This window comes from Brachyistius frenatus, unplaced genomic scaffold (genome assembly GCF_029030835.1).
Source record: "Brachyistius frenatus isolate BFR_SWC_R1_liver_20210118 unplaced genomic scaffold, ASM2903083v1 Contig_86, whole genome shotgun sequence".
NCBI classification, from domain to species: domain Eukaryota; kingdom Metazoa; phylum Chordata; class Actinopteri; family Embiotocidae; genus Brachyistius; species Brachyistius frenatus.
In genome coordinates, this window is record NW_027210685.1 from 575,146 (window position 1) to 601,383 (window position 26,238).

The window sequence follows — 26,238 nt, forward strand, 5'->3', positions numbered from 1 at the left end:
CAGTATGTGTACATTGAATAATGCCCATGTACTTCATTTTACAAAGAATAAAATGATAATTTCCCACTTCTTGAATTGAACCTCAGAAGTGAGGATCTCTGAGCTGCAGAAAATGAATAACTGAATATTTAAATGTAATTTATTTCTGTCATCTTTCTAAAGTTTCTGCTATTACCTCATCTCCACCAGTGATAGTCATAGTTGTTCTGTTCCTCTGTAAAGTAATCAAAACCAGCAGCAAACATGAATAACCAGATTATAATGCAGTCACACCTCCTACAAGTGCAGTCACAAAGAAAGAAGGCCACAGCAGAGCTGGGAGGGCTGATTTCTACCTGGAGTCACAGATAACATATTTAAACACCTTTAATTTTGGAGACACTTGTGATATAATACATCAATCATTTGTAAACCCATATTAATGTCCTTTGTAACTACGTCAAGGCTGAATCATCACAAGCTTTATTTTTTTAATGAAACTTCAGCAAACGTTTCCAATCAGGTCTTAGAAAATGCTCTTAGTTTTTTAGAAAGCTACGGCACCTCGCTGCATCCCACCCAAACATGTTTTGACTACACCTTAAATGCTCTGTCAGGCAGGTCGAGATTCAAAATTGAATAATTTGCCATCTGCATAGGTACATGTGTACACAAGCACTGGAATATATGTACCGATCTTTCATTCAACTATGCATACAACAAAATAAAAGATACACATACTTGCAATAAAAAGGATAGAAGTAATTAGCTTCCTACATTTTACACTGGGTATATTTTTGTTGAATTGTATCTACCATATTATTAAGAGTTCAGTGGAGAGTTCAAAAAGGTTCAAATAAAGAAAGATAAACCTGCCATAAAAGATCAAATCTGTTCAGCCTCTTATGTGCATCTCTATTTATAGACTTAGATATTTCCACTTCCTGGGTTACGGTGCATTTAGTTGTTCCTCAACCTCATGACGTCCTCACTAGTTCCGATTCTCCAATTATTGTTGCAATGTTGCTGCATCCTGGTTTCCTAGCAGTAAAGCTGCTCAGCAAAATGTCATCCAAAATGCTGGAAATTATTAAAAACAATGGAAATAAAACCAAGGTTGTAAAGCTGAAACGTTTCCGTCAGGACAGACACGGCAAACAAATTCAACAGTGTTTTATTGATAGGTACTAAAATAAAGAAAAGGTATCACACAAAAAGAGAAGCACACTTGAGCAGATCATCATTCCCATTTATGCTAATCTGACTTTTTGACTGGACCACAGCAGCCCTGTAAAATACTTTTGTCTATAATGTCTGGGTCTGTGGTGCCAAATTATCCTAGTAATTGCTTCTTTCTTCTCATCCTGATTTTGTTAAGGACCATTTTTATGACTTTAAAGAAAGATTTGATTTATTTTTCAAGGAGAGCAAAAATCAGAGCTAAACTCGCCTGGCGTTCAAGAGATGATTCCTACAGGCAGATGAATGTGAACAGGGTCGAATTGTCAAGAGTTGAAAATTTGCTGTGGGAGATGGAAGAAAGGTTGTCATACAATAGTATAAATCCTCTGAATGCCTCTTTCAGTAGAGTGCTGATGGATCATACAATGGAAGAATAACACTGAAGAGTTGTGTGCGCGACACCATCCACACACCTTGCAGGCTCTTGTGGATATAATTTGTCTGTTTATGTATAAGAGACAGATAATGTGATGTATTTGATGTGTCACAGGGTAAAGTGAAAAGGTTGGTGTGTCGTTCAGGGCATGTGGGACCGTTTAACAAATATTGCTTCTAAGAAGTGCTCCCAAAAATAGATATTTTGTATCCATTCATACGCCCTCCGTTCAAGGGAGAATTGTGACATATTTATGTGTTTATGAATGATTGATGTGACAGTTTAATGACTAATTCACCCAAATGCATCTTTATTGTTAGCTGGGATGTTGGCCATGCTCCACACTGGATGTGGAAAGAGGAAGGTTTGTGTGTGTGTGTGTGTGTGTGTGTGTGTGTGTGTGTGTGTGTGTGTGTGTGTGTGTGTGTGTGTGTGTGTGTGTGTGTGTGTGTGTGTGTGTGTGTGTGTGTGTGTGTGTGTGTGTGTGTGTGTGTGTGTGTGTGTTTTGGGTGTGTGTTCAGGACATGTTTGTGCTGAACTACAAAAAAACAGTCATTATGATTCTGAACATTTATTTAATCTATTCATTATGTTTATGGATCTTACAGTCTTCTAATATGATAAATGGATGTGAACATGTTTATCAACTGATATTCTCTTTCAAGTTCGCCAAATTAAACAACATGTCTTTGACTTCATGTCCGTTATAACAACATTTAGAGATTCTAATCTGATGCTTTGGACAATTAGTTTATTCACTTTTTTGCCATCTTACATGACAACAGTGTGACCAATTTGAAACAGGAGCCAGCAGCAACCTTAAAAGTGACCCCGGGAACTTCTCCTTACAAATAATTGGTCAGGCACGAACCTCCATACCTCCTCTATTTCTTTCAATGATTTGGTTGTTATACAGTACAAGGTGAATTTTCACACAAACACAAAACACACATCCACATCCGTGGCTTCTTGCATGGCAATCCCTGACTTATGTTTTCGCCACCCCTCCAGCCTACATGTATAGACTTCACAACCTTTGTACTTAGTCTGACGACCTCTGTTGAGTGACAAGTGTCCCATGATCTCTGTCACATGACCATTCTCTGTTGACCTCTGGCTATGTTCAGACTGTGGGCAATTCAGATTTTTAGGACAGCATTGTTATTTGCAAGTGAGCAGATCTGGCATGTCCAGACCAAGCAGCAACCAACAGTGACATCACCCATAGTTTTGTGAATGGTGCTTAAGAAGCCTCGAGTTCTGATTTTGGAAGTTGCCATCTTGCTAGTTCGGAACAGTTTGCAGTCAGAAGTGACCATATTTGGGCGAGCTGGGGCGGAGCGAGCAGGGGATCTGACTCAATCTGATTGGAAACCTGGCGAAACTATGCCCCGCCCGCCGGATAGCTGTAACCTGACTAGACTGCAGGCCGTCCATCACAGCCCCCCCAAAAAATATGGCCTTTTGGAGCGTATTTTCCAATTAATGACGGGATTATTTTCAGATGGACCGCCAGAAAATGAATAAGAAGAAGAGACTTTAGCTAGCAAAACCAAATCAACTCATGGAAGAAAATGATTGACTAGTTGAATGGGAGTCTATGGAGTCGGAGGGTTTTTGGAGCCGACCTTTAGCGGCACTCGGTGGTATTGCAGCTTAAGGTACTTGCGCATCTGCCTCATTTTTTCAGTGCCAGCTGCTTTCCAACATGGAAGCTGCTGGCACGGAAGCTTCTGTCCGTGGACTGTTGCTATCGTTGTTCTCTACAGCATAAAAATCAACACTTACTGATAGCTCTGCTAGTGGTAGGATAGATTCTACTCACTCTGTCTCTCTGAAAATGATGTTGTCATTGTGTGCCCCGTTGCAAGTGAACAAGAAATCTGATCAGAGCCAGAAGAGCATCCGGACTGAGTCGCATCTGTAGAAATCTGATTGGAATCGCATTTCAAACCACCTCCAAATATTGTTTGGAGCCAGATTGCAAAAATCACATTTAATGTTCTTCTTTGCTGTTCAGACTTTCAAAAACAAATCTGGATACAATCTGGACCTGACAAGAAACGGATTTGTGCTGGCAGTCTGAACGCAGCTTTAGTCTTCTTCTCACGCCAAAGCGACAACAGGTGTCACAAAGTGTGTCATGATATAATTGGAGACTACACTGTGAACACAGATCGTTTCCCGGTATTTTTTAAGTGGGAACCGCGCGTGGCTCGTGTGAAAAATAGGCGGCGGGTCTATTTTATAAATGTCGCAACGCACACGTGAGTCGCGCATCTCCGAGGCCACTGTGGCTGCTCTCATTCATTAACATGGATGCCGAAATGAAATGACGCCACGCAGCGACAGGTGACGCACACGCCAGGCAGCCAGTGTTCCAGGCCTGAAAGTTTCTGTTGGTCCTTCAGTGTGGTCCAGGACACATTTGCATACTGTTAAAAGATCATGGCCTTCCCACACCACCTCTGAATGGGGTCTGAGTTATCTCAATGCATCCTTGGTGCATTCACAGCTGTACGTAGAGCTGTCGATTCCAAGTGTGAACAGGGCCAGTGGCTGAAGGACTGAATCATGCACACACTGTGTGAACCAAAATGTTGATACAGGCAAAACTGTCAGACAGGAAAGAAGTCTGGGAAAGGATAGATGTTAACGAGACAAAGGGAAGATACTGCACGATAATTGAGAGCGCAAGAGGTCAGAACTAAGAGACACAGACATAAAGTGAAGACAGAGAGCTCCGACTAGACAGTGAGAGATGTAGACAGCTGTGCCTCAGGCGATAAAAGACAATGCCTGAGTTTATTAAATGGATTTTAAAAGCATTTCCCTTTAGAAGAGGTAGGCTTGATGGCGGCAGGGAAAGTGTGGGCGAATATGTGTGTGTGTGTTTGCATTTACTCTACTGTTGGGAATGTCTTTTTCCACAAACACACAAGGGGAATAAAATATTACCTAAATACACCAATTCAGCAATTAAGGGATGAGAACATAAACAGCAGAAATATGCCTCCTCAGTTAGAAACACTGAGTTGGACATAATACGATATCATTGCTTCATCATATAATTTGTTTCAAACTAAAGAGGAGAACACACATACTCATTACATAGAAAACTGTGCACACATAAATGAAGCAAAGCCTGAGCTTTTTCAGGCAGTAAACTGACTCCACACTAGCATAGCAGGCTCTTATTGCAGCATGTGTCCATTTTCTTTGGCACTGGGTGGTTGAAGACAACAGAAGAACTAAATTGACAACTGAGGAGATAGTTTAAACGGAATTTTGGTTTTATCACAGATAATAAGATAACAGTTTTCGGTCCTCGCTACCAGCTGACCCTTGTTCTTGTTTCTGTCTCTTTTCCTTCTTCGTCTTTTTCTTTAAATCTTAAATCATTTGTACGCTGTCTACCGTTTCACTGTTTCTGTTTCCACTGTTGCATCCTGAGTTTCTACCTCTCTTATGTCTGTTCTTTTCCTACCTTCATTCCTACCGTGACACTTTAAAAATGTCCCTTTTTGAGCACCCAAGTTTGCAGAATTCGAAGATCAAAATCTCACCGTGTGAGTACAGGTATCAGCTGAGGAGTTGCATCGTAGCTAACTTAAACTATAACGAAGCAACAGGTTGATAAACCGAACTGTTAACATCAACATTTTGCAGATTGCTCTTCAGATATGTTTTGTTCTCTTTGCTAAGTTTAGCAGATAAGGCTATTGACACGTGTAAATATCACAGTTATCAGTGCACCATGGAGCACACGACACAATATCCAACATGTCCACACATCTTTGTTTTCAATGCTCCAACATTGTACTTAACTTATGTACCTCCACTGTGTGTTTCTTGTTCCACTGAACCCTTGCTTCCATTTGTCTCCCTGCAGGCTGTATGAGGGATCTACGCCTCAATGGCCGTTACATGCCACTGGAGAGCCAGCCACGAGATGGGGTTTCCCAGGTCAGCATACAAGGCCTCTCCGTCGGGTGCTCGTCTGACTCCTGCAAAAGGAACCAGTGTAGCCCCCCCTTCACTTGTGTTGACTTGTGGAGAGTGCACGAATGCAGGTACACACACAAACCCACAACACAAACCCACACATACCAAATGTACCTACAGAGTCGAGCACATTCACAATTGGATGCTCCACATACGTCATTGTGCGTCACAGTCATGAAGACACACGCCTTTAAACCAATTAGCTCCCTTTAAAGCCACTTTTCAGCTTCTGACATTGATATTATTTTTGTTCACAGCCATATAAATGTGCTTTAAAATAACCTGGCCCTGACCCACTTAAGGCTGTATTGTTTATTTGTTGGAAAGCGGTGAAATTCTATGGCAACCACTTCATGGCAAAACAAGCATTTGCTTGTATGTGTTGGACTGTTGGAAAATGTGACAGACAATTAACATCCACTTGTAGAGGAAGACCAGTGAAGAAGTGGAGACTGGCATGACGGAACCGATCAAAAAGCCCCAGCTATAGTGACAATAAAACAAATGGATCTTGTTTCGACTTAGTTACATTTTCAACATAAAACAAGTTTTCATGAGTGCAAATTTTAACCAGTTCACCAATTTTCAAACTTGTATCTAGCTATCGGAATTATTATAGTGTGTAAAACACAGTTGTTAATGTTCTCTCTGTCTTTCGGGGGCAGAGAGAGAGCAAAGTCTGTGGTCCATCCAGCACCACCACTGTCATTTGACATGTACAGTGACATAGTCGGAGGCATAGCAGAACTAATAATAATACTACTACTACTACCGACCCAGAGAGCACTCGTGTTTACGTTACAATGAGTGAGAGTTTGTCTCCTCACTAAACAAATGTGTACTGAAGACCTTTTTCAGGATACCAATAATGAACTGAAATACACAACTAAAAACAGGGCAGGTGGCCATTTAGTGACATTTTTTGTCACCTAACACTATGTTTAGGCCAACGAAGTGGTCAAGGGTGGATTTACAGCAACACTGGTTTAACAACACATAGGTTGCACTAAATGATCAGCGCAAGGAGGTCCCTGGTGAATAACCATCTTCTCTCCTGCTTTTTTCTCTCTGTGAACAATATTGTCTGCCTGCTCATCAAAATTTTGTTTAGTGGGGGCTATAAGGTGACAGACTTGGCAAAGGGACCTAAAGGACTTGGGGGTGGGACGTCAGAATTTATCTACGTGTAAAACAACTCGTTCCACTCTCAGACACTGAAAACAATTGTGTCCTTATTTCGTGCAACAGATGTGTCTAAAAATGAAAATGTCGTATGATCATATAATAACATAACACTTTGATTGGGAGTTGACGAGATTAGTCGTTAATTGATGACAAATCTATTTTCCAAATGTAATATAATCCAAATGTATATATTAATACAAATTACAAATGGTTAATTTACAATGCATAGACTAACATCAAAGAATGTTTGATCATACAAATGAATTAAAACTCATGGGAATCCGGTGGTTAAACTGTGTATGAACTCTGGGCAGTGTTACTGTCTGTTAAAAATTGGCCTCGGAGAGACGTTTAAGTGTTAAAAACACAGAAGAGCCGGTGTGTTCAAGCACCAGCCACGTCTCCCTTTGAAAGAAAATTAATGAGACAGTGAACCCAACATGCTCCGCCACAAAATGTTGGAGGTGAAAATTCATTTTTCAGCCCTCTGACCCTGATGAGATTCACACTTTAGCTTGATCAACATTTCCCATGCAACATTTTATTACTTTCTGTATGAGGGTTAGTTTGTTTGTCAGCAGGAAATGGGAAATGTCATGCGATGAAAAGGCACAGCGAGCTAACAACCCTCTCCTGTGGCACAGACTGACTCAAACACCGAGTGCTCTTAGCCACAGCCACTAATCTCAGCAATTTTTCTGCCATTGGAAACATCGGCCTCTATTCAGTCTGTGCAGCCTCCCAGCTTTTAATCTTGCCTTTCCTTTTTTCCACTCCTCTGATCCACTCACCCACATCCTCCATCCACCAATTTATTTTTTTCACAATGGCTCTTATTCTTGCACTCCGCCCCTCTATCCCTCCATTTCTTGGAATTGTGCAGCTCTCATCTTGCTCGGTTTTTAACCCACCCGCCATCACCAAACACTTACCCGACACACACATACATACACTCTCCATTCTCACCCTGCTTGTTTGTTCACCTTGTTCCCTTTTCAACACTTGACCTGAACCTCTGAAGATGACTAGAGCACGAGTGTAGTTAATACTGGCAGTGACTCGTGTTTGAAACCTACTTGAGGGCTACAGTCAAATCATCAAATGATTACTACAAATACTAGAGCTGCAATGATAAGTTGATGAATTAGTGGCATCAACAGAGAATGTATCCGAATTCTGTAATTCCAACTTCTTAAATATGACTATTTTGTGTTTCCTTCAGTCCTCCATGATACAAAACTAAATATATGTCGGTTGTGGACTGTTGTTCAGGATAAAACTAGACATTTTAGGCTGCACCTTGGGCTTTTGGAAGCACTGATTGATATTTTTCACCATTTTCTGACATTTTAAAGGCCAAACACCAGATCAGTTAATTCAGAAAATGATCTACAGATTAATCAATAATGAAAATAATCGTTATGTTATCGTAAATGTTATGTGCCTAAGGAACCCTCTAATTGGGCTCAAACACATAAGACACCCTCTAATTGGGCTCAAACAAACACGTACACAATGACTGGTAAGTCAGATGTTTTTTTAATTTAATTAAAAAAAAAAAAAAAAAAAAAAAAAAAGCAACACTGCTATTTGCAGAACTCCTCCCCTGAAAAGTGATTGTCCACTTATGGTTTAGCAACCAAGTGGGCACACCAGATTTTTGCTTTTTATTTCTCCGCATGCTTGACAAGTTTGAAGGGACTTGAAGTGAGAGTGATACTCTGTACATGAAGAAAGTGTTATTTTTCACAATAACAACAAAAGTTTAAGGGAGCTGGCTAAAAAGTGATCGTTAGCATGCCCTCCTGTGAAGAAGACTACAGAAACATTTTACTTCCAAAACTCTTCACTTCCAAGAAATGATAATGACAAGACAATATTGCTAAAATGCAGTTGTTGTTTTTTATTCAAGCTCAAGTGTGAAATCAGAGGGGATGCATCTGTCATAAAATTATAATAGAACATTGGACTGCTTCAGGAAGAGAGAGAAAGAAAAGACGATTAAAGACAAATACTAAATATTACAAGGAAAAATTAAAAGGTCACTCCTCAGTGTGACATCTATGTCTGTTCTTAGTTTCATATATAATATGTTTCATCATTCATTTGTCACATTGGAGAAAAATTGCATTGGTATGGTATGAGAGAGAGGCTGCTGAACCGAAGGCACATTGAGAATTGATGAACTGACTCAACACACAACAACTGCACAAAAAGGTGCACAAACCAAAACATGAAAGCTGCCCTTGAGTCATCATAAATAATTTCCTGGACATGCTCTAAGCATTCGTGTAACAGGCAATACTGATAGCAGATAAAGTCAGGCACGCTGGCAATGACGCACTTACATTTTTAAAAGACAGATAAAAAGCGGTCAATTGGACTGAATGGATGTCTTTTATCATTTATTGTATTATTAGAAGAAGAAAAAAATCAAAATTTCACATGGAACGCACTACATAAGGATCTAAAATTAGCCAAATGTGTGTCAATTGATGAATATAGGGCCGTCATAAAGAATGTCGTGTCTGAGGCAAGTGCTTGTTTTTCTAAAAGGTCACTCTTTAAATTGCTGTTATACTGTTGTATTGTGGATTTTGTGGTGTGTATGCTGCATTTTAACATTTATGAGTTTGTACGACTGCCATTTTGGCCAGGTCACCCTTGTAAAAGAGGTTCTTTATCTCAATGGGACTTCCTTTTGTTTTTTCTTTAGCTTTGACTCCTCCAATATGAGAGAGCCAAAATGCTACTATATCAGAATTTAGATGAACATTTAGAGTAACAACAGCACCTCTGGTCACTCTGGAAGTTGCAGAACAACTCTTAACATTTCACTCTTCACAGCTTATTAACAAAAGAATATTCGCAGGAAAACCGACAAAAGACACGAGCCGTATAAAGATGAAGGAAATTGAGATGAAGTCTGAAAAAACAGTGAAAAGGTGTCAAAACTCAAAGCAATCAGGCTTCAGAAAATTCTGACGGCACCTGTCACTAATTACCGTGTGAGCATGCAGGCTCATCTATATGAAAAGACACTCGTCACAGCACTCATTACAGTCACGGCTAATGAAGGCAAGACAAACACACTGCAGAAAACATGTGTTGTCCAGTTGACTGACAGGTGTCCTATACTCAACACCTACACAGACTCCAACCAGGCATAATGAATACTGAGTGCAGTGTTTTGATTATGGAATAATAATCCATTCCACTGCTAATTATCTTTTAAAGTGTCTGTCAAACAGCTATGACTGTGTGTCTCCTTACATTATCAGGATAGCGGGCATTTACAAATTCTGAAGATGATACTGACTGTCTTGGACAAGTTATCCAACTCTATATTCACTCTTGAGGCAAGTCTCAGTACCAGACTGAAATGGCCAGAAGAATCCCATCTACAGATTTCCATGGGAATAAATGTACTGTAGCTCATGTTAAAGTGCTGATGAACAAAATGGCAGAGGAACTCTAAAATAATTTCTGCAGCATACAATAAATAGAGAAGCTGTGTCTTCTCTTCTTTTGGCACTGGTGAAAATCTGCTTACACCTGCAGCCTGTACGAGATGGAGATTAGAGGGATTTCTGGCACTGACAAAGAGAGATTGTTACAAAAACAAGAAGTCTTCCTCAGCCAACAACTGTCACTTTCTCAAGGTTACATGCTAATTTCCTGCATATACTTTAATTAAAGTGAGTTTTTTGTTACCTCTACATTCAATACTTCTACATTTTGTGTAAATGAGACACAAATATTGATAGTATGTCACATTCATATATTTTGCATACAAACATGCAGTACAAATCAATATAGGGTCACGGTTTTGGAAATGCCGCTAGTTGCAATGGACGTGAAGAGAGCAACGTTTTGTTTGGTAGTTCAGCAGCAAAGCCTTTTACTATTCAGAGACCTTTAAGTCAAATTAGCCTTCCTGCTAAATTAGCAGTTCCTTCCGCAGCAAAGTTTGGAACCTAATCTTAAAAGTAGAGTTGGTGTCTGCCTCCTGAACTCAAACTGGGACCTTGGTTCCACAGGAGAGAAGGCTGATGGCTTATCTGCTTCCTCTTTTAATTTTGGAAACTTGGGAACCACAAGTGAGCCTCCAGTTGAAGTGTTCGAAGTGTTTTATTGGGATAATATGGTACAATGGGTCTCTTAAATAGTTTGGGTCATTACGGCTTTTGTATGCAAGGACAAGGATTTTAGATTATCGTCTTGATTTTACAGGAAGCCAATCAAGAGAAGCTAATTTGGGAGAAATATGATTTATATTACTGATTCCCATCAGCTGCAGAATTCTGGATCAACTAGAGTTATTTGGACATTCTGAAAAAAATAAATGACTGCTGTCCAGCCTAGAGGTATAAATCCATGGTTCTCTTTAGCAGTACTGGAGACCAAGGCAATTCCATCCTGAGTGACTACGGGGTTAGATAGTGAGTTTGTGATGTGTTTATGGCCAGATACAATACAATTTTTTCTGAATTTAGAAGTACAAAATTACAAGTCATCCAGGCGTGCTTGAAGTTTGACAAACTAATTTGTTTCATTTGACTTCATAGATAGATATAGCAGTGTGTCATCTGCAAAGCAATGGCATTTAATGCAGTGTTTTCTTATAATTGTACGTAAGGGAAGCATGTATAACTTGAAAAATATGGGTTCAAGTGCAAAACCCTGTTGAAATCCGAGACTAACTTTTGTGGATGTGGACGAGTCCTTGACATAAACAGATTGTAATCTATTGTATTAATGTATTATTTAAACCAGCCTAGTGTAGTTTCTGTAATCCCGGTGACATGTTCCAGTTTCTGTTATAACATGTTCAAATCAGTGGTGTCAGATCTAGCAGGACAAGTATAGAGATGAGGCAATGACAGTACCATAAATATACTTATTCTTGTGACATGCATGAAGCACAGAGAAGCTGTAACCTTTGTGAGTAAGTACTCCAAGTCTTATCAATTGATCAAAATCAGCACCTGAGTTGCACATGCTTTTGTGAGTCGTGGCCCGGTTCCATTTGCAATTTTGTACGTGAGCAGAGAGCACACATCAAAGTTTTTGACAAATTATTGGGGAAGAGAAAGAAGTAAGAAAGAAAGACGATTGTGTTGTTGTGGGTGAGAAATGTATGGGTTTTCACCACGCTGTAAGTGGGCACATTGTCATGTTGAAGAACTCAAGCGCCCTCACACCACAGTTAAGGTAATTTGCACTGACTGTTATCACTCAGACGCCTGAGAACTTCACAGTAGAGCTTGGTGTTGACCGTCTGACTCTGGGGGATGAATCCACGATTCACAATCCTGCAAATCCTGACCTGATGCACATTTTGGTTTTGGACAGTGACTTTCTGCTCCTCAGAAACACGGATGTCACTCAGAACACCTCTCCAGGCTCATTCTCCAATGCGCTAGGCTTTTTAAGGGTCTCCTTTGCCGATTCACAGAGTTTGACACAAAATTGTATGTGCGCCCTCTGGTCATGTCCATATCAAAATCGCCACGTGAACAGACTAGCACTCACAAAAGCGTTCATTACTTCAGGGGTGATTTTGATCAGGCTACGGAATTTGTAACACCTACTCTTTGGGGTTATAGGTTGCTCCTTCTCAGTGCACATCACGTTGCTATGCAAAGCTCATATGGAACAGGGGTCTCAGAACTTGCTGACCCACCTCGTACAGTGTGTGTATATTTAAGTAGTCTTGTAATTCATATTCAAAAACAGCGATCATTTGCGTGTCCATAGTATTCTTCATTTTAAAAGAGCTGCACCTAAACTGGGTTTTGGATTAATGTGTCCTGTAGCCAGCAAAAAAATACAGCAGAGAGGCTTTTCTTCACTGCTAGATCAAACTACAACAACACAGCAGAGAGCTCATCTTTATTTACTCCAGAACACAAACACGACAGCAACTTCTATTTTAATAAACATTTAACCAGTGATGTTAATCAGTAATTTTGACTTCATATCACAATGTGCGTACAGGAAGAGGACAGTGCAAGTTTATGCAGTTCATGTAAATAAATAACTTTATAAATAAGTTCATAAAAGAAAAAATATTTGAGTCTGACAGATTTAACCATCATTTATGTGTCCTCACAGGAATCCAAGCTTTGGCAGACAGTGCAGTGGAGAAAGAGCCAAAACATAATGACTCCCTTTTCTTTTTATCAAATCAAGAATCATTTTGAATCTAAAATCAATTTTCAATCAAATTCTGACCCCAACTATTGTGTTTAACTAAATAATTAGTTTGTCACGAAGACAGTGAGTGTAATAGCTAAGCAGATAAGTTAGATATGGACAAAATTCAGAGAGAGTTATGGAATAAATACAGTACGTTAACCCTTTATAGCCTTATCTGGATGAGTTTTGTGACAGAAGAGGAACAGTTAGGAGATGAATTACAGCACCATTTTGAATTTAATGTTGCTGTTTCATAGTAAAGTTGAGTCAATATTTATAAGCATGAGAAAAACTCCAGAGGCAAGTCTGATGTCATCAAAATGTACAGCTTGGAGCTGTTCCATAGACATTCAATGGGACACAGAATTAATGGGCACATAAAATGTTTGTTTGAGCTGTTACACCCAAATGAGCTTTTAATTATAGTGGTGCTTTCTGAAGTGAGGCAGAAAATGTGCCCTTGTCGGCATAAAATCATCCTAGTTACTGCCAGTGCCACAGTCAGCATTTTCATCTCCTGCACTTCATTCTCTATAGAAGTGTGCATCCGTTTAAGATCACTCATTAACAGGATAATTCAGGGTTTTTTTCATGGGTGAGATGGTAATAAATGTTCTGTAAGACCAGAGGTGGGTAGTAAAGTGTTGCATTTACTTCATTACATTGACTTAAGCAACCTTTTCAAATAAATTGCATTGTTTGTAGTAGATTTAATGTTCTTACTTGAGTAAATCTTTAGAGATTAAAACGGCACTTTCATTCCATTACATTCGGTGGTAATCAGTGCAATACTTTGATTAATTTATAATTTCATGCATTTGTGCATAGTCCTAAAGCCCCAGATCCCAGGTCCCGGATCTGGTGGTGCGCTTGTCCCACCACAGCCATGCCCCCTTATGTCTTTCTCTAAAGCAGAATAACGGCTAAAGCTACAACGGACAATTTACACAAGCAGTTCTCTGTACTCTCGCTGTTTCCTTTTTTCCCATTAAAAACAGCGCTGCCAGATCATATTTACAGACCACTGGTCAGAGTGCAAGCTCCAGCTGTGAACGTTGGGCTGATGTGAGTACATCAGAGAATTGTCTGAACACTGAACTGGCAAAGAGCAAGTGTGTCCTGTGTTGATGTTTAATATGTAATGTGCAGTGCATCCGGAAAGTATTCACAGCGCTTCACTTTTCACATTTTGTAATGTTACAGCCTTATTCCAAAATGGATTAAATTCATTTTTTTCTAAATATTCTCCACACAATACCCCATAATGATAACTTGACAAAAGTTATTTTGAAATCTTTGTAAATCTATTAAAAATAAAAAACGAAAAAATCATGTACATAAGTATTCACAGCCTTTATCATGCCACTCCTCAGTAAAAGACACATGACAGCCCACCTGGAGTTTACCAAAAGGCACCTGAAGGACTGTCAGACCATGATAAACTAAATTCTCTGGTCTGATGAAACAAAGATTGAACTGTTTGGCCTGAATGCCAAGCATCATGTTTGGAGGAAACCAGGCACCGCTCATCACCTGGCCAATACCATCCCTACAGTGAAGCATGGTGGTGGCAGCATCATGCTGTGGGGATGTTTTTCAGCGGCAGGAACTGGGAGACTAGTCGGGATGGAGGGAAAGATGAATGCAGCAATGTACAGAGACATCCTTGATGAAAACCTTCTCCAGGGCGCTCTGGACCTCAGACCGGGGCGAAGGTTGATCTTCCAACAGGACAACGACCCGAAGCACACAGCCAAGATAACAAAGGAGTGTCTTCAGGACAACTCTGTGAATGTCTTTGAGAGGCCCAGCCAGAGCCCAGACTTGAACCTGATTGAACATCTCTGGAGAGATCTGAAAATGGCTGAGCACCGACACTCCCCATCCAACCTGATGGAGCTGGAGAGGTCCTGCAAAGAAGAATTGGAGAAACTGCCTAAAAATAGGAGCCAAGCTTGTAGCATCATACTCAAAAAGACTTGAGGTTGTAATTGCTGCCAAAGCTGCTTCAACAAAGTATTGAGCAAAGGCTGTGAATACTTATGTACGTGTTATATTTCCATTGTTTATTTTTAATAGATTTGCAAAAATTTGAAACAAACTTTTTTCACTTTGTCATTATGGGGTATTGTGTACATACAATTTTGAAGACAAAAAATAAAAATTAATCAATTTTGGAATACAGCTGTCAACAAAATGTGGAAAAAGTGAAGTGCTGTGAATACTTTCTGGATGAAATGTAAATACTAGAGCTAACAATGAACACTTTTGCTCCTGTATTAACTCGTCACCGTTTCCTAATGTAGTGAGAAAAGTAGAGCATAATGCACAACACAAACTACAGGCTACTATTTGTATTTACTTGGACATGAGTGATATCACGTTTCAACCACAAACAGTGTTTTTCAAGTAAAAGTGAAGAAGTGAACAGCCATGACAAAATGTCTCCCCGTTTTCTTCTCAGGAGCCTAATGAGCTGTCTGATATTGGACAATTCAAAAATGTCACATTCACTCATGGCCTCAAATACCTAATTGGTTTAGACATGTTTTAATACATGTCTCCTGGAATATGATATGATAGATAGATAGATAGATAGATAGATAGATAGATAGATAGATAGATAGATAGATAGATAGATAGATAGATAGATAGATAGATAGATAGATAGATAGATAGATAGATAGATAGATAGATAGATAGATAGATAGATAGATAGATAGATAGATAGATAGATAGATAGATAGATAGATAGATAGATAGATAGATAGATAGATAGATAGATAGATACTTTATTAACCCCACAAGGGGAATTTCTTTTCGCTACAGCAGCATTTATAGATACAGGAAAGCAATAAAACAACAGTAAAAAAATAGTAAATATAAAAATGCACAGTATATACAATAAAATATAATAATTAAATTAAATTAAAACTAACTAAACAATAGTGCAAAGATTTAAACAAACAAGAAAACAGACAACCAAAGGTGTTATTGTACTGTGATGGATTTTGCCAGAGGTGAGTTATTGTACAGTCTTATTGCAGTGGGCAGGAATGATCTCATGTATCAGGAATGATCTCCTGTATCTGTCTTTGTGACAGCAGAGCTGGAGGAGTCTTTTGGAGAAAGTGCTCCTCTGTCCCTGCAGCAGGTGGAGTGGAGAGGGTGGACAGGATTATCCAATATGGACAATAGTTTGTTCAGCGTCCTCCTCTCCACCACCTTTTCCAGACTGTCCAGTTTGCAGCCGATGATGGAGCCGGCCTTCTTAACCAGTTTGTTAAGTCTGTTGGTGTCTCCGGCTCCAATGCTGCTCCCCCAGCAGACCACAGCGAAGTACAGTTCACTGGCCACAACAGATGGTAGAACATCTCCAACATCTCGCTGCACACATTGAAGGATCGAAGCTTCCTCAAGAAAAAGAGTCGACTCATCACCTTCTTGTAGACAGCGTTGATGTTGGTCTTCCAGTTCAGTCTGTTGTCGATGGACACACCCAGGTACTTGTACTCCTCCACCATGTCCACCTCCTCTCCCAGAACTCTCAGCGGTTGTGGAGCCGTCGTCTTCCTCCTGAAGTCGACCACCATCTCTCTGGTCTTGGCCACGTTCAGGAGCAGGTGGTTTCTTCCCGCCCACTCCACAAAGTCCTCCACTACTGCCCTGTACTCATCCTCCCGTCCATCCCTTATACACCGACCACTGCAGAGTCATCAGAGAACTTCTGCAGATGTCTTGACTCTTGAGTTGTACTGGAAGTCAGTGATGTATAAGGTGAACAGAAAGGAGACAGAACAGTTCCCTGAGGAGCTCCAGTACTGATGGAGGAACGTACACAGCGATAACAATGGCGGACGAGAACTCCCTCGGCAAATAATAGTGGCGCATCCCCACGGCTAGAAGTTCAATGTCCGGGCTACAGAAACGTTCCTTCACACACACATGGTCGGGATTGCACCACCTCTCGTTCACATAGACTGCAATCCCTCCACCTTTCTTCTTGCCGCTCTGCACAACGTCTCTGTCCGCCCGAACAGTCCTGAAGCCGGGTACGGCCGCGCTGTGGTCCGGGAGATGTGAGTGCAGCCATGTCTCGGTGAAACACATGATGCTGCACTCTTGGTATTCCCGCTGGGTCTTTACCAGCGCGCCGAGCTCGTCAGTCTTGTTGTCCAACGACCTCACGTTCCCCATTAAAATCGCCAGTACCGATGGTTTATATCTCCTCCTCTTCGCCTTCAGTTTAGCTCCGGCTCTGCAACCCCGACATCTTCTCCGAAGTTCTTCCGGGATCTCAGGCCTCGCTCCGGGCAGCAGCAGTAGAGGCCTACTCAGCGCGATCAGCTGATCACGAGAGTAAACAATGACCCCAGTCCACTGTGCGTAGCTCTCTGTTACAAAGAGGGAAAAAAGTAAAAGAGCCACCAGAAAAGTGGAAAAGTTACAGTCAATTGTCTGACCGTCACTTAACACACGTGAAAGAAAGAAACATCTCCGGAGAGAAAAAAAAGAGAAAACTACTTAAAACAAAACACACTCGGGGGAGCTGCTGTAACAGGCTGCCACTAGCACGGCGCCATCTTCTAAATATGCTATAAATAAACAAAGCGGCACGTTATGTGAGAATATTTATGTTCATCTCCCATTAATCTTCCAATTTGTTAAGTGTCCGGTGTGATTTATTTTATTCCAGCTGTTTCTCTCTTTATTTACATGCTTTTTTTTCTCTTCATGTATAACTAACGATATATTTTTATAGAAGGGTTATGCCATGTTCATTTTATCAAATCTTGTCTCATGTACAACTCATCTGAGTAATCTCATTCTACATGTAATTTATGATTCTTTCTTCCACCCCCCTCTTGTTCCTGTGCTACGCTTCTTTTTTGCAGATGTCCTCCGGGTCACATGATCCGTGTGAACGGCACCAGGAAGTCCTGTGTCTACACCCTGTGTGCCACGCGACCTTGTCACCGCGGCACCTGCGTGGCTCAGTCTCCCTCCAAATTTACTTGCCACTGCCCAGAGGGTTACAGAGGACGCCACTGTGAGACGACGCTGGCAGTTTACAGGGAGGACGTGGGGCTGAGCTTCAGCTCCCTCTTCGCCATCTGCATCTGCTTCATGGCCTTACTGGGTAGCTATTGCATCTATTACATGTTACACATGTTTTTCAACCTACACTATTTTGTCCCTTACGACTATTATTTATAATAATACTATCTCCATTGTAGGAATGTGTAAATGTTGATAAGGGCAAGCAGCCTAAATTATTTTTTAGTGAGGACATTCTTATTTTTTTTTATTGAACTTTGTAAACATATACACAGTTCAGTAGGATGATCCGCCACACACACTATATTATTTTATTGTTGCCACACTGTAAAATATTTCCCCATAATTCAACTGGATTCCCATAATGGCAACATTTTAAAAACATACTAAACTACTAACACCACCACCTCTTATCCCTTATTAAGTCTGAGTCAAAGTAATCACAGAACGTAGCCACCTGGAATTATTGTAGTGAATCTAGTGCAGATGACGTCAAGTCAGCAAGGTGGATCTGCTTAATGTGTGGTTAACAAGATAATAATATCCATTCAAGAAACTGATAACCACAAAATGACAAACGAGTGAAATTTCTACACAGCACAGACCTGAGACTGACACCTGAACATAATGGAATCTCTTAATGGATTCTTACTTTCTCACATGCGTACGCAGTGTGATAATAGTGTACCAGATGTTTCTAATGATGTAATATATGTTTCTTTTATCATGAGTGCCTCAGTTTACCCCGAGAGGCTTGTTGAACAGACTTGTGGGTTGAGTGGGACCCTTGGGACAATGTTGTCACATTGAGACTAACAGGGACCTAACAACATAGAGGTGGATGTAATAATTTCTGATGGTGCTTCTGTTAGCTTATGCTTCTCATCCTGAACTACATCTCCTACGATAGCCACATCAGTATGTGTGTGCTCCTAATTCAATGTTAATTTTCTGTTTTGTTACACTAGGAGCACAGATTCAGACACGTAAAGTGCAGCTGAGAGATCAACGTCTGAATCCTTATATAATACTTATGTGAACTCATTGTTTACAACCCCTTTTCCCAAAAAACTTGGGACGTTTTGTAAAATGTGTCTCGTGTTGAAAATTAGAAACTTTATTGTTCTGTTGAAACTGTATGCTCATTTTGAATTTGATGCCTGCGAAACAAGTTGGAACAGGGGCATGTTTACCGCTGTTTTGCATCACTTCTTCTTTTAACAACACTCTGTAAAGGTTTGGGAACTGAGGAGACCAGTTGCTGGAGTTTTGAAAGTGAAATGTTGTCCCATTCTTGACTCATATGGGATTTAAGATGCTTTACAATTCAGGGTGTACTTTGTTGTATTTTTCATTTAATGATGTGTAAATGTTTTCTCTGGCTGACAGGTCTGGACTGCAGGCTGGACAGTTTAGTACCTGGACTCTTCTACTAGAGAGCCATGCTGTTGTAATACGTGCAGAATACAATTTGACATTGTTTTGCTGAAATAAGCAAGGCCTTCCCTGAAAGAGAATTTGTCTGGGTGGCAGCATATGCTGTTTCAAATCCTGTATATATCTTTTAGCAATAATGGTTTCTTTCCAGATGTGCAAGCTACCCATGCCATGTGCACTAATGCATCCCTATACCATCAAAGATGCTAGCTTTTGAACTGTGCGCTGATAACAAGCTGGATCGTCCATTTTTTCTTTAGACCGAAGGAAGTGGCATCCATTATTTCCAAAAAGAATTTCAAATTGTGATCTGTCAGGACACTCTGTTGTTATTTACATTTTACACAGCGTTCCAACTTTTTTGGAGACGGGGTCGTAAAAACACAATTTTGTTAATGTTTGCTGTTTTTTTTGGAAACCCATGAAATATTTTTTAAATCGGATTCTTCACTGTATTTGCATATTCCTTTAATAATGAACTGCATAACTTAAAGCCAGTTATGGATTAAAGATACTGCAGTTTTCACAAAAGTCAGGTTTTCCTCACCAAATGTTCAGAAAGTCTCAACAGGAATCGTAGGTTACGACTGTAAATGTCTGCAGTGGTTCAGTATCGGCATTCTATCTTGCCTGTGGGTGGGTCAGTTCATACAGACTGGTATCTGGTTTTCTGTTGTTAAAATCCACATTGTTCTGTCTGCCTGCTTGTATGTGTTTGCTTGTTGAATATTCATCTACCTGTACCTTCAAGACTGTATTCCTATTCCTAAAGGATCCTCTGTTGAGAAAGCGCCCCAGGCTTATTCATACACAGAGAATTGTCAGTACAATGACATATTCCCCTTGTTTAATTGAGGACAATACAACACAACAGTAAAGAGCAGTATGAGACAGAGCACAGAACAAGAAAACACAAAAGATCAGACGAGCGCAGAATAAAACAAGACGCTGCACAGCAGCAAAAGACAACAAGAGGGAGCTGAATAGATTACAAAGTGGAGGCAGCGCACAACACAGCGAGAGAAGGGAAGGCAGGGGATGCGTGGTGCTGGGAAGGAAGGTGTCAGTGTCACACTGCTGCTGGCTATGTCTGCTAGTCTCATTGGTGATTCAGAGGGCACCTCCTTCTCACCCTGAGAGCAGTCAGACACAGTTCAAATGATCATTTTTCCTTCTCTTCTTTTCTCCTCCATTCCACAATATCTCCCCTCAAATTTAGCGTTAGCTTCACATTAAATGCGACGTCTAACCTTGATTCTGCTGAGGCTCATCTCTATTTTAAGTGTTAATTACTTGATTTGTAGGCGTATAAGGTGCTGTTTACCCAAACCTGCAGAAATTGAGATCAATGCTCCAGGGGCTTCGGTGGTAATTTCAATCGGTAGAGCATTCCGCGCTCGATCGGTCAAGTGCTCCTCACTCTGAAATTTAAGTAGCAGCAAGAGATACTTTTTTTTTTAATGCCTTCATCAAATATTGCTTTTTCAGACTGCAAATGTTTGAAGGGCAGAACAAAAGAAGGGCAGCAACTCTCAAAGAAAACAGTTCTTTTGAGAATGCTATGATTGGTAAAGATTAAAGATAAATTATCCCCAAAAAGGATTCATAGCTGTTCATTACCCTTTGATCTTATTGTGTAGTCAGGGCTGGTCAGCTATTGGATGGCTTGCAGCTATTCATGGTCCCCGGAGCGTGAATCCCTCTGAGTTTGGTAATGCTCTGACACCATCAGAGAGGCTGAACATCTCAGCATCAAAGTACAGTCGCACATAACTCCAAACAAATCAACATTGACAAACATAAACATTCAGGACTGGGAATCCTCGTTATTTTAAAACGCTTTAATGCTGGATCATGTTAGTTTAATGGCAGCTCATATTAGTGGCGGTCACTTCTTATTAATGTGGTTGAGTTGATGTCCATGGCCTGAACATCCAAAGAGGAGCCTCAGAGCCGCCGCGTTTCTCTTCTACTGGCAGAGCCAGACCCAGTGACAGTCTCAAGGCTGCTCCTCTGGGGTTCTGAGTTTAACGTTTCTAGTTCAAAAAAGTCACCACGGCTGCAAACCGAGTCAAAGTCCAATTGGCTATCTCTTGATGACATTAATGATTAATAGCTTACCCCTCTGAATTCATCATGTAGCTTGAATATTGATTTGGGAGTAATGGGAATTCATTAATTCTATTTGCTTATACTGGCTTCTATGTGTGTAGCTGTGCGCTAACATCATCCTCTCCCCACATGTACCTCCTTCGTTTTGTTTTTCTGTATTCAGTTTAACGTCACGAGACTTGTTTTTGACTTCATCCATTTGATGCATCTATTTTATAACAAGTAGTTCTGCAATTATATCGTCATGTTAACTACTTCTGTTCGTTTTTTATTGGGAAGGGAAGATTCATTTCAGCAACAGATACATTTATTTTAACAGATGTGGGAAGAAACTTTCACAATTAAATGACTTTTTCATGAACAAATAGGAGCATAGGTAAGGTGCACAAGAAGTTAATTTACTAATATTACAGTAGGACAGTAGAAAATGTAAAACATTTGGTTTCATTTGTAAAATGTTCAGCTGTAAAAATACTTGTGATTAATTTGTAACGAACTCTATCATATAAAATCACCAGTATAGTGGTTATAAAGTTACATAGACTTTAGGTTTAATAACAACATTAGATTCACACACAGATGCTGGTCAATGAGTTACATACTGAATATATCCTTTTTCCCAAATGAATCAAGCTGTTCAATGACTGCTGCATTGATTCTATCGTACCATGTCCTGCAAGTTAAAGCTCTTTCCAAGGATCTCTTTGGGTATTGTTGAGAATTTGAACAAACGTGATGGCAATTATCTGAGCACTTGTGTAGGAACATAACTTTCTATATGATTTTACTATGTGCAACTCAGTCAGAATATAAATGCACGGTAGTTTTCAGATGGTCATTATAATAACTGCACGTGAAGCTTTTCTTAATGGCCTTAAGAGACATTTAAACCAACTTTTAGGGGAAAAGTTAACAACAGGAAGGCTACGTTGATGATGTCCACACAACTTAAGGGGCCAGGATGTGAACAGGACAGCGGAGCTTCATTATATCTTTAAACTAGTCATAAATACAACAACACACACTGAGAAGTGAACCATCAGAAGTGAACAACACTTGTTATCCAATTAGAGGATAACGAGAGTGATAAATAAATGAAAAGATAACAATACTACTGCTTGGTGTGTGAAATGATGAAACAGCACCTGAAAGCCGACAGTGATTTATGTAGTAATTTGGAACGACTTCAATCTTTAGTTTGATAAATTGCTGGAACTCGAGTTTTGGATGACGAGGCAGGTTAGCAGTGAGCTGCAGGGATGCAGACTATCTGCACTTACTCGGGGAGCTCAGTTTGGATGCAATGGTGGATGTAATCGTCCTGGACTTTTGGATGGCCTGAGAGTGTGTGTGTGTGTGTGTGTGTGTGTGTGTGTGTGTGTGTGTGTGTGTGTGTGTGTGTGTGTGTGTGTGTGTGTGTGTGTGTGTGTGTGTGTGTGTGTGTGTGTGTGTGTGTGTGTGTGTGTGTCAGACACACACTCAGCTGCAGGTTAAGAATCTATAAATGAGTCTTTTTTTTTTTTAAACAATGAAAACCTGAAATCTCTCATTTACCCCCTTTAGAAGCCAGTAGAGCTTCAGGTTTTCTTAGGTAAGTCTCTAGTTGTGCTCACCCGAATTTTGGCAGTCCATACCTTTTTTTCCTGGCAGATCCCTTCAAGCTCTGTCAGATTTGATGGGAAGCGTCTGTTTTCGTCTGTATTCAGGTCTCTCCACAGATGTTCTCTGGGTCTGAGTCTGGACTTTGGCTTTCTATGTGAATCGGTTAGCTTTCCAGCGTGTGCTTAGGAATTAGAGTCACCTCGGCCTTTCTTTACCAGAGGGGTGGTGTTGATTGTCCATGTGAGGTCCTAAGTGATGTGGGTGCCCAGGACCTTAAAGCTGGGCATGTTTTCCTCTCTGTCTCCATCCATGCATTATGGAGCGGTATCCTCACCCTGCCCTGTCAAGTTCTGAAGTGTTGAGAGTCAGTTTGTTGTTGGACCACCATTACAATATCCATTTGCAGATCTCCACCCTGCAGGCAGACTCAGACCCATCTTTGATCAGCCCCACCAATGTAGTGTCATCTGCTAACTTGATAATGGTGTTTTGCTGTGGATTGAAACAAAGTGTTGTGCGTAGTGTTTGATCTTCTGCCCAAAGAGTTCAGAGTCCTTTGATGTAGTCTGGCAAAATCCAAATGGGTTGTTGTGTGCCTTGTATTCGAGAGTGGCTTCCATGTAGCCACTTTACCATCAGGGCCTGATTGAAGGACTGCTACTGAGCCAGTAACTCAGATTGACCGAACAGACGACTCTATTAAGAGTCCTGCTGGTTCAAACCTTTCAACTCACTGTGCTCTTAAAACAGTCCAAACCTTATTTATGGTTTTATTCTTTTTTTCCCCCTTATCCATACCTCACCACAGTTTTATGACAAATATCTACAGAGAATTACCTCGACTTTATGGCTTGCTTTTGTCGTGACAAAAAGCAAGCCATAAAGACAATTTGAATCATGGGACCTTACATACTTCACACAGATGTGTGCCTTTCTAAAGTACATCCAATCAGTTCAATTCACCAGTCAAGACACTTCTAAACGATAATTAAAGCACACAGATTGCAGTTTGGAGTCCCACCTAAAAGGATCTTCATACTTTTAGAAATATGAGCTCTCAGTAGATGTTTAATACATTTGCAAGAATCTTTTCACTTTGTCAAAACGGCAATTATAATTATCCGTTTACATTTGCATCTGATAAAGTAGTAACATTTTTTGTTTTACTTGCATTTATAAACAGTTTACGTAGTGTATACTATGTATACAATTATTCCATTGGGTTAAATTCAATCCTCTCAGTTCTATATGGATGTACACTTGGTAAAATGCTTCTGTAGTCGACAAATGTTCAAATGTTTGCAGTTCAATTACCTGGAATGATCCAATTTTATTTAAGACCTTGTATCTTGCTGATTCTCATGAGTGTCTCACAAAGATGATATTTTGCAAAGCCATATGAGAGGAATTTATTGAATCGTAATTACCACAAAGCTATCATCATTTATAATAGCTTTAAAGATCAGTGTCGGAAATGGCTTATATGTAGCAGGATAGCATAACAAGGAAAACATTGTGCATATTTCAAGACCAAGTGTAGCTCCCACACTGAACCCCAAGTTGCTCCCAGTTGCAGGCGAGCACCTTGGTGTGGTAGCTAAGTTGCTATTGGTATGTGAGTATGAGTGAAAGGCAAACATTGTAAACTGCTATATATGTGCACTCTCTTTTTTTGTCGAGTCCATACTTTTAATCTGGTTATTGGGAATGCACAGTATTTATTTATAAAAAAAAATGATGAGAGTTGTGACCAAAATAGCAACTATAAAACGAACAAACTCTCTCACACACACACACACACACACACACACACACACACACACACACACACACACACACACACACACACACACACACACACACACACACACACACACACACAAATCAGACAATAACCTTTCAATGGCCAAAAGCAAAACACAGTCAATTTCACTTAAAAGATAAGAGTAAAGTCAATCTTTCCTGTAAGTGCTCCAAACAGCAGTGGTCTGACAAGCACAGCAGCACGCCCGGGCCCGAAACCCATTTAATCTTGGCGAAAAACACAGCATATACAACCTCTTATTGAATGTTCCACCATATTTTCTATATATTCCGCAGAGTACCCAAAGCTCTAGAATGGAAAGTGCATTAATACATATTTAAGTCATGTGGAGTTGGATGTGCTGCTGGGGAAGATGTGAATACGTTATAATCCATCCAAGCAATGTGAGCCAAAAGTAATTAATCTGATGTTTTCAGCTAAAGAAAAGTAAAGTATTTTCTGTATGCTCTAACAGTCACTACAGTCTGGAAGGAAGATGCATGTGGACCTTTTTGCCATGTTTGATTAACAGGAAATACCACCATTTATAAAACAAGTAGTTCTGACCCAGAAATGTGATTGGTCAGTTGTACACTTGGAACGTGCTCAAATAAGCATAACAGGACACCATGGTGATTGCTGGTAAATATCACAAGGTCAAGGGTCAGTGTATTTGCTGGAGAAGTAAACATCACTTCAGTGATGCTTATGGTTGAACGCACCATTGTCGTGCCAATAATGATGTTAAAGCACACAATATTAATTAAATATACCATTCCGAATATGTAATTTTACAACTACATATTCAGTCAACATAAATGCTGGAGACGTATCTAATATTGTACGTCTACTACCTCCATAATGTACGTCAGTTTACATTTGATCGGGCGAAATGAAGACTCAATAACTGTCACAGCAGGGGTCTTCAACCTTTTTTCCTGAGAGCTCCTTTGACAAAATGAAAGTGTCCGAGAGCTACTCATGTTTAGTGACATATATTTGCATAGCTGAGCTCAACCCAAACCAGCTGAATACGCTTCTGTTATGTGAAGGGTGGGTAGTGTGTGTGTGTGTGTGTGTGTGTGTGTGTGTGTGTGTGTGTGTGTGTGTGTGTGTGTGTGTGTGTGTGTGTGTGTGTGTGTGTGTGTGTGTGTGTGTGTGTGTGTGTGGGAGAGGGGGGGGGGGGTTACAGATGTTTCCTGAATGCTTGCAGTGCAGGCAACTCTTGTTTGGCCAA

At 40.3% G+C, this 26,238-nt stretch overlaps 1 protein-coding gene across 1 annotated transcript in view; it reads left to right on the forward strand.

The window, feature by feature from the left end:
• Positions 1–26,238, forward strand: part of LOC138627487 (neural-cadherin) — a 258,275-nt gene that overhangs the window by 219,213 nt on the left and 12,824 nt on the right. The window contains exons 34-35 of the mRNA XM_069709839.1: positions 5,490–5,670; positions 17,884–18,128. Coding sequence (XP_069565940.1) covers positions 5,490–5,670; positions 17,884–18,128 — 426 coding nt within the window. The remainder of the gene's footprint in view (positions 1–5,489; positions 5,671–17,883; positions 18,129–26,238) is intronic.